The sequence below is a fragment of the Gymnoscopelus braueri genome, assembly GCF_963280865.1.
Source record: "Gymnoscopelus braueri genome assembly, chromosome: 9".
Lineage (NCBI taxonomy): Eukaryota > Metazoa > Chordata > Actinopteri > Myctophiformes > Myctophidae > Gymnoscopelus > Gymnoscopelus braueri.
In genome coordinates this window covers 47,936,132-47,952,175 of record NC_137610.1, presented here as the reverse complement: position 1 = coordinate 47,952,175, position 16,044 = coordinate 47,936,132, and the positions used below count along the sequence as shown (strand labels likewise).

General features: G+C 41.4%; 1 protein-coding gene across 3 annotated transcripts in view; it reads right to left on the bottom strand.

Annotated features, from left to right (window-relative positions):
- cerk (ceramide kinase) overlaps nt 1-16,044 on the bottom strand; it is a 43,128-nt gene that overhangs the window by 6,165 nt on the left and 20,919 nt on the right. For all 3 annotated transcript variants that reach the window (XR_013933710.1, XM_080436957.1, XM_080436958.1), the window contains 11 exons: nt 15,616-15,756; nt 13,622-13,744; nt 11,485-11,610; nt 10,577-10,643; nt 9,454-9,599; nt 8,889-8,963; nt 8,352-8,504; nt 5,794-5,899; nt 5,301-5,383; nt 4,666-4,874; nt 3,129-3,349 (listed from right to left, as the gene is read on the bottom strand). Coding sequence is in view for 2 of the 3 variants with exons in the window: in XM_080436957.1 (XP_080293083.1) it covers nt 3,129-3,349; nt 4,666-4,874; nt 5,301-5,383; nt 5,794-5,899; nt 8,352-8,504; nt 8,889-8,963; nt 9,454-9,599; nt 10,577-10,643; nt 11,485-11,610; nt 13,622-13,744; nt 15,616-15,756 (1,450 nt within the window). In the remaining variant the exon portion in view is untranslated. The remainder of the gene's footprint in view (nt 1-3,128; nt 3,350-4,665; nt 4,875-5,300; nt 5,384-5,793; nt 5,900-8,351; nt 8,505-8,888; nt 8,964-9,453; nt 9,600-10,576; nt 10,644-11,484; nt 11,611-13,621; nt 13,745-15,615; nt 15,757-16,044) is intronic.

The following is a 16,044-nucleotide window of genomic DNA, read 5'->3' as shown; positions in this document are numbered from 1 at the left end:
CACAAGTTAGGGCCCAATGTCTTCTCAGTAAAGAACTCATTTGGACAGTCCGTCTTCTCAGTAAAGAACTCATTTGGACAGTCTGTCTACTCAGTAAAGAACTCATTTGGACAGTCTGTCTTCTCAGTAAAGAACTCATTTGGACAGTCTGTCTTCTCAGTAAAGAACTCATTTGGACAGTCTGTCTACTCAGTAAAGAACTCATTTGGACAGTCTGTCTACTCAGTAAAGAACTCATTTGGACAGTCTGTCTTCTCAGTAAAGAACTCATTTGGACAGTCTGTCTTCTCAGTAAAGAACTCATTTGGACAGTCTGTCTTCTCAGTAAAGAACTCATTTGGACAGTCTGTCTTCTCAGTAAAGAACTCATTTGGACAGTCTGTCCTCTCAGTAAAGAACTCATTTGGACAGTCTGTCCTCTCAGTAAAGAACTCATTTGGACAGTCTGTCTTCTCAGTAAAGAACTCACTGGACAGTCTGTCTTCTCAGTAAAGAACTCATTTGGACAGTCTGTCCTCTCAGTAAAGAACTCATTTGGACAGTCTGTCTTCTCAGTAAAGAACTCATTTGGACAGTCTGTCTTCTCAGTAAAGGGGGGCAAAGCTCCGGAACTCTATGCCCATGGATCTAAAACTAGAGTATGATGGCAATGTGTTAAACAGAGGACTCAAATCATGTTAATGTATGTTTTTGTATTCACAATCAAAATCTACAAAGTAACATGTAACTAAAGCTGTCAAATAATTATAGTGGAGTAAAAAGTACAATATTTACCTCTGAGGTATAGTGGAGTAGAAGTCTAAAGTGTCACAAGAATAGAAATAGAGTAAAGGTACCTCAAAATGATATGTTAAGTGCAGTACTTGAGTAATTGTACTTGGTTGAAGAGAGTGTGTATTCGACCTACATGCTGGCGTGGCGCTGGCGGGCAGGAAGGTTGAAGGTTTGACGCCCCAGACCGCCGCAGAAATGTGGAGCACAGAGTACTGCCCGCCAGTCGCCAGGTGACCATCAATGTTTTTTTTTACACCTCTCCATCCTGATTAATTATGCCTCCACCTAAAGCCTGCATTAATGTTTTTCCCCACTTCATGAATTCATTTACAAGATTCAGCCACAGGGCATATCAACCCCAAGACAGAATAAAACACTGGCTAATTAGCTCATGGATGGCTAACCTCGTGTGAAGAGGAAGAAAATAACAACCTACGGTTGTTATTTATCAAAAGAAAATTTCCTTCAAGTTTTTCAATTGAGTTATTTTTCAAGGTGCAATATGGAACTTATTTTTTAATGAATATGGGGATTGAACAGTGTGAAATGAGTCTCTCACACTATGGCCCTGTTTCCTAAACTATTAGCATAGTTATGTCTAATTATGATGTTTAGGTATTACCATTGTAAACCAATGTTCTTGCTGTTCTCACAAATAGCCAACCAGTTGAATAAATTACAGATTGAGGCTTTAACCCTTTGTTTTTATGGAAGATGCTTCTGAACATCAATTCACAATGAAAAAACGTAAGCAATAAAATGTAGCAAGTTTGACCCATTCTAATACTATTTAATCTTAAAAATGTAAAATTAAAATGATTGAAATCAGTCTGAGAACTTCACAAAGTCATATGAAGAAAAAAATAATGTTGACACAATTTATTGTTAGACTTTTTTCTGTTAGTGGTCTGTTATTTTTCAAAAACAGACCACTGGCACCTGGCTCATATCAATCTGCGTTGCTTGATTTGTGCCGTATCCAACATGGCAGCCATGAGAACAAACAGACCATGTCATTCACAGCTAAACATGTATTGTCTTATTTATTTGTGGCAATGTTTTGAAAAAAATAACATAGGATAAAAAGTGGTTGTGCAACCCCAAAAATGGGTCGCAACTCATTGTTTGGGAAACACTTCAGATGGACAGAAACCAACTGTATAGAAGTGGCAAGTATTAAAGTTTTAAAACGATAGATATCGTCTCTGTTGAGTGTCCAAAACTGTTACTTGTCAGGATTCAAATAAAAAGTTAGCAAAAGTAGCAGATCTACAAGCTCAAAACGCGTCGCTTCGCGCCGTGTTTAGAGCTTGCGGATCTGCTACTTTTGTGTGACGCTGTAGTATGATCAAGTAGGGGATTCATTTATGGAAAAATATAAAAAGATAAAATATGGAGAGTAGGTTTCTGCCCGTTTCTCCAGTACTATAGGTAGAGAGCAGAGACAGCTCCAGGCCAGCTGCTCTGTCCAGCCAGAAGAGGAGAAGTACAGACAATCGTTGCTCGTCTCTGGCAGCTTGTTTGTAAACAACCTATTCATTTCAGGCAGTAAATAGGTCACGTAGTTGCTCTATCTTGATTAATGTCACATGTACAGCTGCTAGTTAAAAAGAAAAGTTTATAAAATGTGCCACTTCCAAACGGTTTCTTCACCTATTCTTCACATATAACCCGGGAACATAGGGACCCCTAGCCGAGCATTGACATTTTTGCTGTGAATTCGGCGCTACTCTAGCTTCCAATTGAGACATTTGGACCCTGGTGTTGGTAGTAATGCCTGAAGCTCAAAAGTGCAAGATAGTTTTACTGAGGTTAAGATTAGGAATAAGGTTATTAGGTTCAGGCATAGTTTTACTGAGGTTACGTTTAGGAATAAGGTTAGGGTTAGGCATAGTTTTACTGAGGTTACGTTTAGGAATAAGGTTAGGTTCAGGCATAGTTTTACTGAGGTTACGTTTAGGAATAAGGTTAGGTTGAGGCATAGTTTTACTGAGGTTACGTTTAGGAATAAGGTTAGGTTCAGGCATAGTTTTACTGAGGTTACGTTTAGGAATAAGGTTAGGGTTAGGCATAGTTTTACTGAGGTTACGTTTAGGAATAAGGTTAGGTTCAGGCATAGTTTTACTGAGGTTACGTTTAGGAATAAGGTTAGGGTTAGGCATAGTTTTACTGAGGTTACGTTTAGGAATAAGGTTAGGTTTAGCAATAAGGTTGGGGTTAGGCATAGTTTTACTGAGGTTACGTTCAGGAATACCAGGTGGCGACCGTTCTGAGGTTGCCGGATTTGACCCGGGGACGAGCGTGTTTTGGGGCGAGCGTTGTCGTATTCGGAAGGGAGGATATACAGTACATACCCGACATCTATGGCTGTGTGGGGCAGGATCTCGCCGTCGCAGTTCCAGCTGCTGTAGGCGGGGGTGCAGCCGCACGCCGGGTGGTCCCGGCAGATGTGGCTGAAGAGGCGCTTGCCGTTCTCCTGATGCAGGTCCAGCGTCAGGTCCGAGTCGCTCTGGCAGTGGCGTGGCACGAAGCGGAAACGACGCACGCGGTGCACGTCCACGAAGGCCAGGTCAAACTGTGGTTGTGGAGTGCAGAGACAGAGAGAGAGACAGAGAGAGAGAGAGAGATAGACAAAGAGAGAGAGCGAGAGAGAGAGCGAGAGAGAGAGAGCGAGAGAGAGAGAGAAAGAAAGAGAGAGGAAGCATTGGCAGGAGGACAGGAATTGAGTAATTGAGTAAAACAGTGTATTCTTTTTTTTTTTTTTACTGTTGTACGACGTGTCATTTGCCGACAACAACAAATCTACAAGCTAATAACACTCGACCCAGATCAACCAAGTATATCGTCTCTGTCGGGTGGAAACCTCATTATGTCCAAAACTGTTACTTTTCACAGGATTCAAATTGTGTGGCTTTGTGTGTGTGCGCTGCTTCACAACGCGTTTCGAGCTTGTGGATCTGCTGTGACGCTGTAGTATGATCAAGAAGGGCGTTCATTTACGAAAAAACACAAAAAAAAGAGATAAGAGGTAAGAGATAAGAGGTTTCTGCCCGACAGCAAAGATATATGGTTTAAGTGGTTAACTCTTTGGCCTGCCACTGACGAGTTCCCTCGTCAGATTCTGCTAAGGCGCAGCGGCAGCCTGCCACTGACGAGGTTGACGAGGTTTGTGTTTTCAGTGGCATTCCACCAGATGGCACTGTTTGGAAAATATTCCATCGGTAGGGTTGGTAAAATCGCTCATTTTCACTGGCAGTGGCATGACACTATTACACTGTTACTCTGGCAGTTAAAGAGTTAAAGGGATATTTCACTTTCAAAAAAAAATTTGGTCATTTTATCGTCTACTCAGGCTTTTGTGAGCCCCCCAGACAGTTTTTAAGTTGCTTGATTCAGGATTTTTAGATATTTGATATTCATTTTATCAGACACGCCCCCTTCCTATACAAACCCATAACTTCAAACTCCATTTTTAACCTGTTAGATTCATCAAAAACACCTGTACTTGGTTCTGCTGACTCACCCTGCCCTCCTAATACGTGAGGGGGCCGTGTTTTTTGAGAGAAAAAAATTCACACGTTTTTTCATTTTCCCCAAAAAATATTAAAAATAAATGAAAAAAGTTATCGAAAAAACACGGCCCCCTCGCGTATTAGGAGGGCAGGGTGAGTCACCAGAACCAAGGACGGGTGTTTTTGACGAATCTAACATGTTAAAAATGGAGTTTGAAGTTATAATGGGTTTGTATAGGAAGGGGGCGTGTCTGATAAAATGAATATCAAATATCTAAAAATCCTGAATGAGTAGACGATAAAATGACAAAACGTTTTTTTGAAAGTGAAATATCCCTTTAATGTCTGCATGTAAAAAGAAAAAAAAGAGCCTGTGTACCTGGTCCTCTTTGCTGGTGTGCCGGATGAGGTGCTTGAGGAAGTGGAAGCGGGAACACTTGCGGACCAGTATGAGGTCGGTGGTCCCGTCGGCCAGGTGTGCGGCCGGTGACAGTCCCTTGGGGCTGCGGGGACACGCACAGCTCATGCTGGCTGCGTTGATGGCCAGGAACTTGCCTCGGATCGTCTTCCAACCGCCATCATCACCCTCTGAAACGTTACGTTAAAAAGGTAGGGTATGAGGGATATTTTTTTGGTTAAAACAAAACAATTTTCCGTTAAAAGGTTATTTTATCGTTTATGTGGTTAACCAGGCACATTGTGTGCGTGTGTGTGTGTGTGTGTGTGTGTGTGTGTGTGTGTGTGTGCGTGTGTGTGTGTGTGCGTGTCCAAGACATGTGATTGTGTGGGTCAGCATATATCCTATGCAGGGTTTTCTTTTCTTTCTCCTTGAAAACCATAATTATTTAGATTGGAGGAAAGCCTTAAACATCAGTACATACTTGATTTTCACAGTAACCGCTGAATATACACAAAAGAAGATTTAAGCAAAAAGCAATTTGACTTGGCATTGAAAACGTGAGGAATTGTCAAACCATGCAACTTTCTGCTAGACTGAATCTGAAAAGGACTTACCGCTGTCGGAAACCTTGTCCGTTTTGTACTTCTCTGCTTTCTCTTCAGAATGTAGCTGCCCGTTATGCCGGCATATCAGGCAGCTGAAATGTGGAGATAGGGGTGTACATTATTATGTACATTATTTCCAGAGTCTTCACTCAGGGCAAACTAAATGCACAGCAAGATGGCATTTCAAATATGATTATTTTGGAGGGTCGCGGCCTGAAAAGATATAGAAAGGGCCATACTTCCGTTATTGAATACAATTTGCATACAGTGTCATACTGAAATGAAAATGGAAATTGTCAGCCGTAATGTAAAGTATTCATGACTGAATTGTCTCTCTGAAAAAAAGCAGTTTAAGTGTCAGAATGTTGGGAAGATTGTGTGGCTTGTGGTCCAATATTTAGTTCAGTGACCATGGGGCTAAAGAATGGTTTAGAAGCTGTGTTCACGTTCAACCGGAGATGGCAGGTCAGTGTTTTTATGAATGATAAGGCCTTTTATGTACCCTGCTCGACACCTGGTCCTGTCCCGCGGGGTCCCCAGGATATCGTTAGCTGGTAGGTAGGACACGGTCCCCTCGTAGTAGTGGTGGGTCAGGAACGTCTTCAAACCTAGTGGAGAGTCATCGGTGCAAAAGAGGTTTTACTTTTGGTAGTGTATGATTTTCATGTTTATCTATTTATGCAAGTATAAAAAAAAAGAGTTGAAACCGCACACACTACTACCTCTGAAAGCAAGTGAACTTTTTTTATATGAACGAAACAAAGTGGAAAAAAAATATTGAAAAGAAAGAAAGAACGAAAACAGGAACATCAAAACTTAGGAAAAACATTTTGTGTTGGTGAAGGTGGTACTATTTTGTAGTGGGGGTAAAGTGTTCATTTTGACAGACAATTTTTGATTTAGTTTTAGTCATCTGAAAAGTTTTAGTTTTAGTCTAGTTTTAGTCGACTAAATATCGTAAGATTTCAGTCTAATCTACAGCTGATTTTGTCCACAAAAATGTATTTTGGCAGGCCTTCATGGCGTGGTAATGACTTATTTTACACTTAGTTGCATGCTGAAAATAGCCGATCTACAAGATCACAACACTTCGCAGCACGACACGCTGTGAGCTTGTAGATCTGCTATTTTCAGAGCGCAACACCGGAGCACAACCAAACATAAAATGACTTTTAGTTCTACTGGATCTCTTCTCCATTAGTCCCTCCCTGACATTTTAGTCTAGTTTTTATTTGTTGACGAAATTGTCAATATATTTAGTCTTAGTTTTAGTCATCATAGCTTGGTTTTTATTTCGTTTTCATCAGTGAAAAAAGGTAGTCGACGAAATTTTTTCGTCATAGTTTTAGTTGACGAAATGAACACTGGTTGTGGTACATTAGTAAAGGCGGCTTGAGAATTCTGCCTTTTCATTATTCACTTTTTTCCACTGCCAGCATCCTCATTAGTGCATTTGCCACTGCACTACAATTTATCCAAGTAACAATGCCAACAATGTAACATGCTAAGGTGCAAAACTGGACAATTACTGATGACGAAATTAATGTATTTATCCAGGCCAGGTTTGCTGAGCACCAGAGCAACCTCCCCCCAACCCCCCCTAGAGGCCAGGCTGGGGCGTTGCAGCTGCGACGCACCATCAGTGTTGCACAGCTGCAGGGCCGGAGCAATTGGGGTTAAGTGCCTTGCTCAAGGGCAAGGTAAAGAACATTAGTTATTGTTGGAGGGGGCGAGGAACATCAGTCAGAGGCATGTTACTTTCCCTGGCCCAGGTTTTCCCCAGCCGGTCCAAGGATTTGAACCGGTGATGACCCCCTCTGGTTATAAGCAGGCGGGCAAGCATGCACCGCTGGAAATGAGGCTATATGAGGAAGTACTGAGAACGCTGCAGTTCTCATTAATGGCCTAGAAGGTGTCACTATTTCCCGCTCTTGCTGGTTGCAGACGACTTTTCATGCCATTAAACTCAATGGGTATTTCACTGGACTTTACACTTGATCATTATTATAAGTCACTTTATGCTTTCAGTCACTAGTTTAAAGTCTTCTTTCAATTATCATGATATGCAATTGTATAAATTATGGTGCCATTAACTTTAGACCCTCCAGAAAAATGCAATTATGCGATCGCAGAATTTACCACATAAGCAGCAAAATGGCGCATAATTATGCGGGGGTAACGTTTTTTGAAAAAGGCTGCATCGCATCGCATAATATGCGCATCGCAACTTTCCGCATATTCCGCAACTTCCACAATTTCACCGCATAAAATTGCAAAAAAAAATGCATATTTCATCGCAAAATCAAGGATTTTAGCCGGCATAATCAAGAATTTTAGCCCGCATAATTCATTGACTGCCACTGACAAGTACACTTGACGAGTGTGTGGCGTTTTCAATGGTTTACGCTAGAGGGCGCTGTTTGCCAACCTATGAGTGAGTGATCCTATGACTTCTGGAGAACAGTAGACGTGGAAATAATGTGATCACAACAAACCCAGCCCCGTCCGATCTAATGTAATCTAATGATTTAGGGGGAAAAAAATTCTCTGCTTTCGGTTGCTTTTTGGCGAAAACAAGCCACATTCACCTGCCCACAACTATGGAATGGATTACCGCAGCGGCACACATTTCTTTCTCCGATTCTACGAGACTCGGCTACGTCTTTTAAAGCGTTCGCTGAGTGGATCATCGTGAAGAAAAATATTCTAGGATTTTTCAAAGGTTAGTATAAAACGCTCGGAATCGCTGGCAAGGGCAGCTATTAGTCGATGTTTAACTCTGGCAGTCAATGAGTTAATTTAAAAATGTATGATAAAGTAGGGTATGCTTCTAGGGCTTCTACTGGCTCTACTAGGTGAAGACCGACCCTCGCTCCCCCATCCAGCCAATGGCGTTCGTTTTCCGGTTCCATTTCGGGACCGGAAATCAAAAGAAGGCGGAATTGAATTCTCTGAAATAGTGGCTTCAAAACGGGTCTGTAGGAACCAATGGTTGACCTCATGGCTCCCTTCGTCCATATTCTTTTTTACAGTCTATGTGGCGCATGTTGATCATTTTACCTGAGATGTCGTATCGGGCCGGCCCCATCCATCTCTTCCTCTCGCTGTCGGTCAGCACGTCGCCATAGAAACCGTATCCCAGCAGGGAGACGGAGTAGCGCAGGAAGGTGTTGTTGTGGTGAACCGAACACACGTCCATAGGCTGACAGTCTCCTAGCAACAACAACAACAGATAGGTTTGAACACACGTCCATAGGCTGACAGTCTCCTAGCAACAACAACAACAACAGATAGGTTTGAACACACGTCCATAGGCTGACAGTCTCCTAACAACGACAACAACGGGTAGGTTTGAACACACGTCCATAGGCTGACTGTCTCCTAGCAACAAGATGTAAGTTTGTTGTTCAAGTGTGACAGAGTAATATATAGAGAGACAGGGAGAGAATTCAACTTAATGATGTTTCGATGCTACTGCATCTTCCTCAGGATCGAAACGTCAGTCAATACTTTTTTTTGTACTTAATAAAAGAGGCTTCAATTGTCCGAGCTGCTCCAGTGTCTTCTCTACATACTTCTCTACTACTTTTGACTCACCCACTATGACGTGCAGAGCTGAAGTCACAGGATCATTAGCCCCGACAGTTGCATAGCAGATGCAGTCTGTGGATCCTATAAAAGAGAAGAGACCACAATGTTAATACATGGATTAAAGCAAAAAATTAAATCTCACGACTGAAAAACTTTATATATGGTCTACACGTATGTCAATTTAACATCGGCTTAGAAAACCTACAAAGAAAACTTTACAAAGTAATTTCTCCTCCCTCTTTTCCCATTTGCAACCGGCTCTTAATTAAGCTAAATGTTAATTAAGTTAAATTCAGACATGGGTTAATATGTTAACTGCTTGAGGGCACGGCAAAATACATTTCTTAATGAGCTGATGATGTGCAGTATTTTATCATAAGTGAGAGAGAGGCGGGGGGGGGGGGTGTTAGGGGGATAGTCCTAAAAATGTGCTGGAATTCAGGTTGTTTTAATTGCCTAGTGGTTGAAAATAAAGGGCCCTCTTTCACTATTACTATAGTGATACAAATGCGTGTGTGTGTCTGTGTACACGCGTGTGTACATAAGTGCGTGCTTGTGTGTAACCTCTGACCTGCGGGTATGATTCCGACGCGGAGCGGGCATGCCGTCAGCTTCTGGTCGGGACAGTTCTGGTCCACGCCGTTGTCCCGCTGCGTGCGTCCGATCAGCCCGTGCACGATCTCACTGAACATGCCGTCCCCGCCCACACACACCACTCTGAAACGCCAACGGATAGGTCAACGGTTACACACACAGGACTGTAATAAGAGCAGGGGGTCTCAGGCCCAAGGACCCCCTTGGCTGAGAGAGAGATAAAGTAGGGACCCCCACTACATTTGTGTTGAAGATTAAACATTTTCATAGAGTTCATAGATAGCTTCATAGACTTGTTTGACAGCGCTATCATCAGTGTTGTGTAAACTTAATGCGTTTTGTTTCCGTTTCTGTTTACACATTGTCTTTTCTATTTCCGGACTAGCCTTTTTCTTACCTTTATTATAATCTAGAACGAGTGATAAAGTAGAAAAAGTTCATAACTCCATCCCGAGTCCACCGTAGCTAAAAATGTGAGCGGATGGTCCTTGCGCTATATTGCGTATTTTTTGGTGGCTATCTGACGTTCATAATGACAGAAACCTCGCCACAGCGTTTTTGTCTCCAATGGGTCGCCGTAGTGTTTACAAGCGGACTTCGATGAAATCACGGGTGAAATCTCGTCTTGCGAGACTTCCGGAGGGGCGCATCTAACACAAACACTGTGGAGAGTTTTCTGTCAATATGAACGTCAGATATGAATACATTTTCGAGCGATAAAAATATGCGATTTAGCGCAAGGACCATCTTTCACGTTTTTAGCTGCGGTGGACTCGGGATGGAGTTATGAAAATGTTCTACTGTACCATTCGTTCTAGGATATAATAACATCAGATAAAGTTAAGAAAAAGGCTAGTCCGGAATTCTCCTTTAATATGTTGGATTCATGTTCAGGTGCATTTTCAGACATTTAACCGCTTAAACCGTCAATAGTAAACTTAACCTAAGGATGCTCCGGTTCAAGTGGTTCATGTAAAAAAAGAAAGAAAAAGATTTGGCGGCGCCCCTGTAGTAACTCCGGGGACCAATTATATGAAGACAGGCTGAAAATGGGTGACGTGCTTTGACGGGTCCTTTAACAGAGAATGACAAGGACTCACCCGTCATATTTCTTTAGCTCTGCGTCAGTCTTCAGGTGGTCTCTTGCGTGGTTGGCATACTCCGTTACTGTAGCAAACAAGACAGAATAAATACATTTAAGAAACCAGAAATACTGCATTTGTGTTTTGTTTGTATGCCTCCGGCAACTAGTTGTCACTTACCTTCATAGTAAGTGACATAGCGTCATGTGAAGGGAAGACTTTGAAGGAATTGAATAAACATGTTCGTGAGGTCACATTCACCTTGACCTTTGACGTTTGTGTCAAATGTCATGAAATTAAAGCAAATCTACAGACATCATGACACATATAAACGTGGATACATTTTCCAAGACCTTTTGGTTTCCACTGTTCTCCTATTTAGAAAGTCTCCCTAGAGGTGTTTAATAGTGAACCTATTAACTGATATGGATAGCTAGTATGGAGTGGGTGACATATTGAGTTATTGCCCGCAATTGGATGGCTATTTATAGCATGTGGTCGCTGGCTGCTTATAGTATGCATATGCATATTTGCTTGTTTGTCGATGGAAATCAATGAATGAATAGAAATCTTCATTTGATTTAATTTTTTGTTTTTTAAGCGTGCGTCTACAAGAACACAATTGGCCCGTGTTCCGGGGGAGGGAAGCAGAGTGGGGGAGGGTGATATTTGTCACTGGGGCGGCAGCTGTCAGCAGGGAGTGTTGGGCGGGAGGAGTGGGACGAAGGCTCTATGTCCTCCCGGTGGGGGCTCCTAATTGGCAGGTGAGTGAGTATAGGACAAAGCAGCAGTGACAACACACAGAAATGTGTGTGGAGAGGAAATAATTGGCATAACAACTAAATTGGGGACAGAAAGGGGGTGGGGGGGAAAAAAAGCTATAAAAAAAAAGAAATCAATGACAAATGATTTCTTGGACGACTCACCGATGACGTTTGTGGAGATGTTGGCTTGTGCGAAAAGTGGGGCAACTTTGTGCTCGTAGATGTGCATGCCTTGCTGCTTGCCTCCATAGGGGTTGATGTACACCAGGAGATGCTTGGGTCGGTTGGCTGCGACGGAGAGAGAGAGGGAGGGAGAGAGACAGAGAGAAAGAAATATGGACCGTTTTAATCACAGTGGGGAGAGGAATGCTTTCTCTGCCAGAAATAGTAAAAAGCCATTTCAAGTAGTCAGCATTTTTGTGCAGCATGGGTCCTAGAAATGGGGAGGTTGAATGAGGGTAACCTCCTTCTTACTGTCACACAGTGCTGCTAGAAGAAGTATTCAGATGTTTTTACTTAAAAAGTAAAAGTAGCAATGCCACAATACAGAAATACTCTGTTACTAAGTACTATTTACAATTCAGGCATTTGGCAGACGCTCTTAACCAGAGCTACTTACAGTAAACGAGGTAAACACATACGTCAAATGCAGAGAGACAGTGTAGTGCTTCAGTAAACTAGAGTTACAGGTAAACCAAGAACCTAGCATCAGTCTATTAGTCTAAAATGTTGTCTATTACTATTAAAACAATGATCTGTACATTGAAACTATAGGATACCAGGCAAACATTCAACCTTGCGTCTGTCTAAATAACCCGCTATCTAAAGTACAAGTCCTGTATTAAAAAGTAACAAAAGTATTGGCATCAAAATATACGTACAGAACCAAAGTAAAAGTACCAATAAATGCTCATCTACAAGTTTACTTTGTGAGCTTGTAGATCGGGCTATTTTTGAATAGCCAAAAGTATAAGATATGGCTTAAGAGGTTTTGTACTGATAAACTAAATCTACAAAGTAACTAAAGTTGTCAAATAATTGCAGTGGATTGAAAAGTACAGATTTGGCTCTGAGATGTGGTGCTGTAGCAGTTTAAAGTGTCACAAAATGGAAATACTCAAGTAAACTAATTGTACCTCAAAATGTTGCAGTACTTGAGTAAATGTACTTAGTTACTTTTCCACCACTCTATCCTTTGTATTTGTACAGTCGGGTCCCCCCCCCCCCTTTTTTTTTTTTTTTACTGCTCCAGTCATATTTTAAAATCACTTTTAAAAGCACATTTTCTTTACAGACAGGCTTTTATGGACTTTATTTTTGACCCATTTTATTCTTGCTGCATTGGCCCGTTTTATTCTCCTGTGTCCCCGTTTTCAATTTCTAATATGTCTGGTTGTTGTTTTCTTTTTTTTTTAATCATTAATTTCATTGGGGTTGTATTTCATAAAGTGCTCTCTAACTTTCCAAAGTGCAGTGATGAGATCATTGTTTGGATGCTTTTTGAGGGTGCATTAAATAGCACATCACAAGAGGTATTTTAATAACGTTGTTGTGGGGTGGAAACCTTGTATCTCCAAAACCATTGTTTCATTATTATATATTTTTTTCTTTTTACCCCCTTTTCTCCACAATTTCATTGTAATGCCAATTCATTTCTCCCCTCACATAGTATTTTATGATTCAGTAAATCGTTGCTGTAGGTCAGAAACCTCCTATCTCCATATTTTTTTCATAAATTAACGCCCTACTTGATCATACTACAGCGTCACACAAAAGCATAAAAAATCTTTTTTTTTTTAATCCTGAAAAGTAACAGTTTTGGACAGGTGAGGTTTCCATCCGACAGAGACGAGATGAATGTCGTTTATTTGGCTCCAGCAACAAACACAGTTGTTTAAAAATTTGAGCAACAAATGAACAATCTGAGTACGTAAATAACAATAATAATGGTTGTGAGCATGGTTTAGAATCATACAAAATGTTGTATATAAATATAAAGTTCCAGTGCTGTTGTACTGTGTATCAGCACTCAATGGAACTCACGCCAATTAAATTAATGGACTGAAACCAACTTTCTAAGTATCGTATAATTTTGGTTTTAACGCTAATAACTCACTGTTAAGTCTGTGTCAGTATTACCCAGTTATGAACTAACGGTCTAAATGAATGGCCCATGCAATTTTTCAGAAAATAGTCAAAACGAAATACAGACTATATGATATTTCTTCATTATTTGAAGAAGATGACGATGCCGTTTTTGACGCTAACAAGTCAATGTTAAGTCAGTGATGCTTATTACCCAGTGATGCAAGCTGCTCTCTGATGGTGCTGACCCACAGCTGGCACAGCGCCCCCTCTGGACAGTGGAAGGTGACCTCACTGCATCGCCAGCGATGCTGCCTCATCCTCTCCACGTAGGACACTGCAGAGACAGAGACAGAGACAGAGACAGACAGACAGACAGACAGACAGACAGACACACACACACGAGAGAGGCAAGGGGAAAAGAGAGAGAGAGAGAGAGTGATCAATAAAAACAACAATGTAGATCTACATACTTACACATATCTATCCGGTGCGGTATTAAAGTATCTGAGGTTGTTAGACTAACAGCAGATATACTTTATACTGTGTACATGATATGGACGTTAACTCTTTGACACTTTGCCAGAGTATTTTCATAATGTACTCACACAGCGCCAGCGATTTTCGTGTTTTATAACCTTTTCAACCGGTCACAGAATTGCTAAATCCATTTTAATCGTTTGTCTGGCCGTGTTTATAAACACACACACACCACAGATCGACCAGCACTCAAACAGTTAAATTTTCTCTCGCTGTCTTCTAGGGCATTCACGAATAGTGATTTTTAGCATTCGAATTATTCGACCTATAAGTATTCGAATAATCGATTAATCGATTTGATTATAAAAAATAAAATAATAAAACAAATTTATGGCATTAATGACTCGACTCAAGGAATGCGAGTTGACGTCACACCAGAGCTCACAGCTGCGTGTCTGCTGTAGAAAAGCCACTAAAAATTTTTTTTGAAAAAAAAATATATATATATATATTTTAACATATACAGTGCCAAGATCGCATCGATGCGTTCTTTCAAATCCATCGCTTGAGTGCCAGGATTCCAAAGAACGCATTGATGCGTTCTTTTGCATTTTCATTGTTTAATCTGTGATCGCATGGCTGTGTTTATTTCTCATCAACACTTTCGTTTTCCACTTACGTCACACTCACCCGGAGCCGGATGTAAAAAAAAAATTCTTTTCCGGGTCACGTTGTTTTTCTCCGGTGATTTTCGGCCAGAATAAGGAAAAACACGTTTTTTCACACGGTATAACAAACGAACGGACAGCTCAACTTCTATTTTCTTTGGTCCGGGTGACTAACAGTCATCGTCGTAGTGTATCACATCGTTTTCAGGCCGATCAACGGGCCAGGGATTGTCGAAAACGTCACATCCTTTGAATGACCGGATATGACGTGGGCCTGTTTGGGAGGGGGCGAGCGAGGTGATCAATGTCTGGATTTGCTGCTCTCTACTGGTGGAACTGTTATATGTGCCTGACAACACAATCAGAGAATGTATTTGAATGAAAAATTACAAAACAAAAAAAATAAAAAACACGCAAATTGCTGGCACAGGGGTGAGTGTATGAATAAACTCTGGCAGTCAATGTGTTAATAGAATAATCGAATAGTGGTTTGATAGTCGAATAGTCGGTTTGATATTCGAATATTCGAATATTCGACTATTCGGTGAATGCCCTACTGTCTTCGTTCTCTCGCTCCCCCCCACCCAAACAGGGTGCAAACGTCATATCCGTTTTCTGTAGTCGTATTTCCGCCCTCCTTCCGCAGGGCATCTTAGCTTAGCTTAGGATCAGGGTTTCAGATGGTTGGAAAACACAACGACGATCACTGTTCGTCGTCCACGTCCAGAGAAAAGAAAATGTAACCGGAGCTCTCCGTTCGTTTTTTACATCGTGTGAAAAAACGTGTTTTGCCCTATTTTGGCCTAAAAATCTAATTTTTTTCAAGATAAAACCGAGACCGGAAACGGAACCCAATTACTTCTGCATCCGGGTGAGTGGGAGGTGAAAAAAAAGCGAATCTGATGGTGGAAGTGAAATGAAAAAGGTATCAATGCGTCTAACGCGTCGACGGCGTGGATGGATTAAGTAGCAATTGACTCGAAAACGCGTCGATGGCGTTCAAAGAGTTAAGGTGCAGGAATAATAAATAAAGCGCGGTGCATAGTTTGTTCTGTTATACCTGTGAAAGCGTAGGGGTAAGCTTCTGTTGGTCTCTGCTGTGGCATCTTCTGCCACCTGCCGTCATTCTTAGACGTGTTGTTCCCCACATCCTCCTCTCTCACTGCTATGATCTCTGACACTGGCACGCTGTGGCACACACCTAACAGAAACACACACACACACAAATTAGTGCTTACGATCCAATATAACATGTAATTATGGGGAAATTGCACAGAAGACTTGAATAATCTAAAAGATTTCGATGGGAAAGTCTTGTAGGATACTCGTTCAAAGATAGACCGGCAGCTGAAAGAATGTTTTCATTTCAACCACCGCATTTTGCCTAACCACTTTAACCCTGGTGTCCCTATTTTGGGGCATGTAAATTATAGGCTGACATTTTCAAAAATGTTTTCCCAAAAGAAAACCCACAGATCTACAAGCTCAA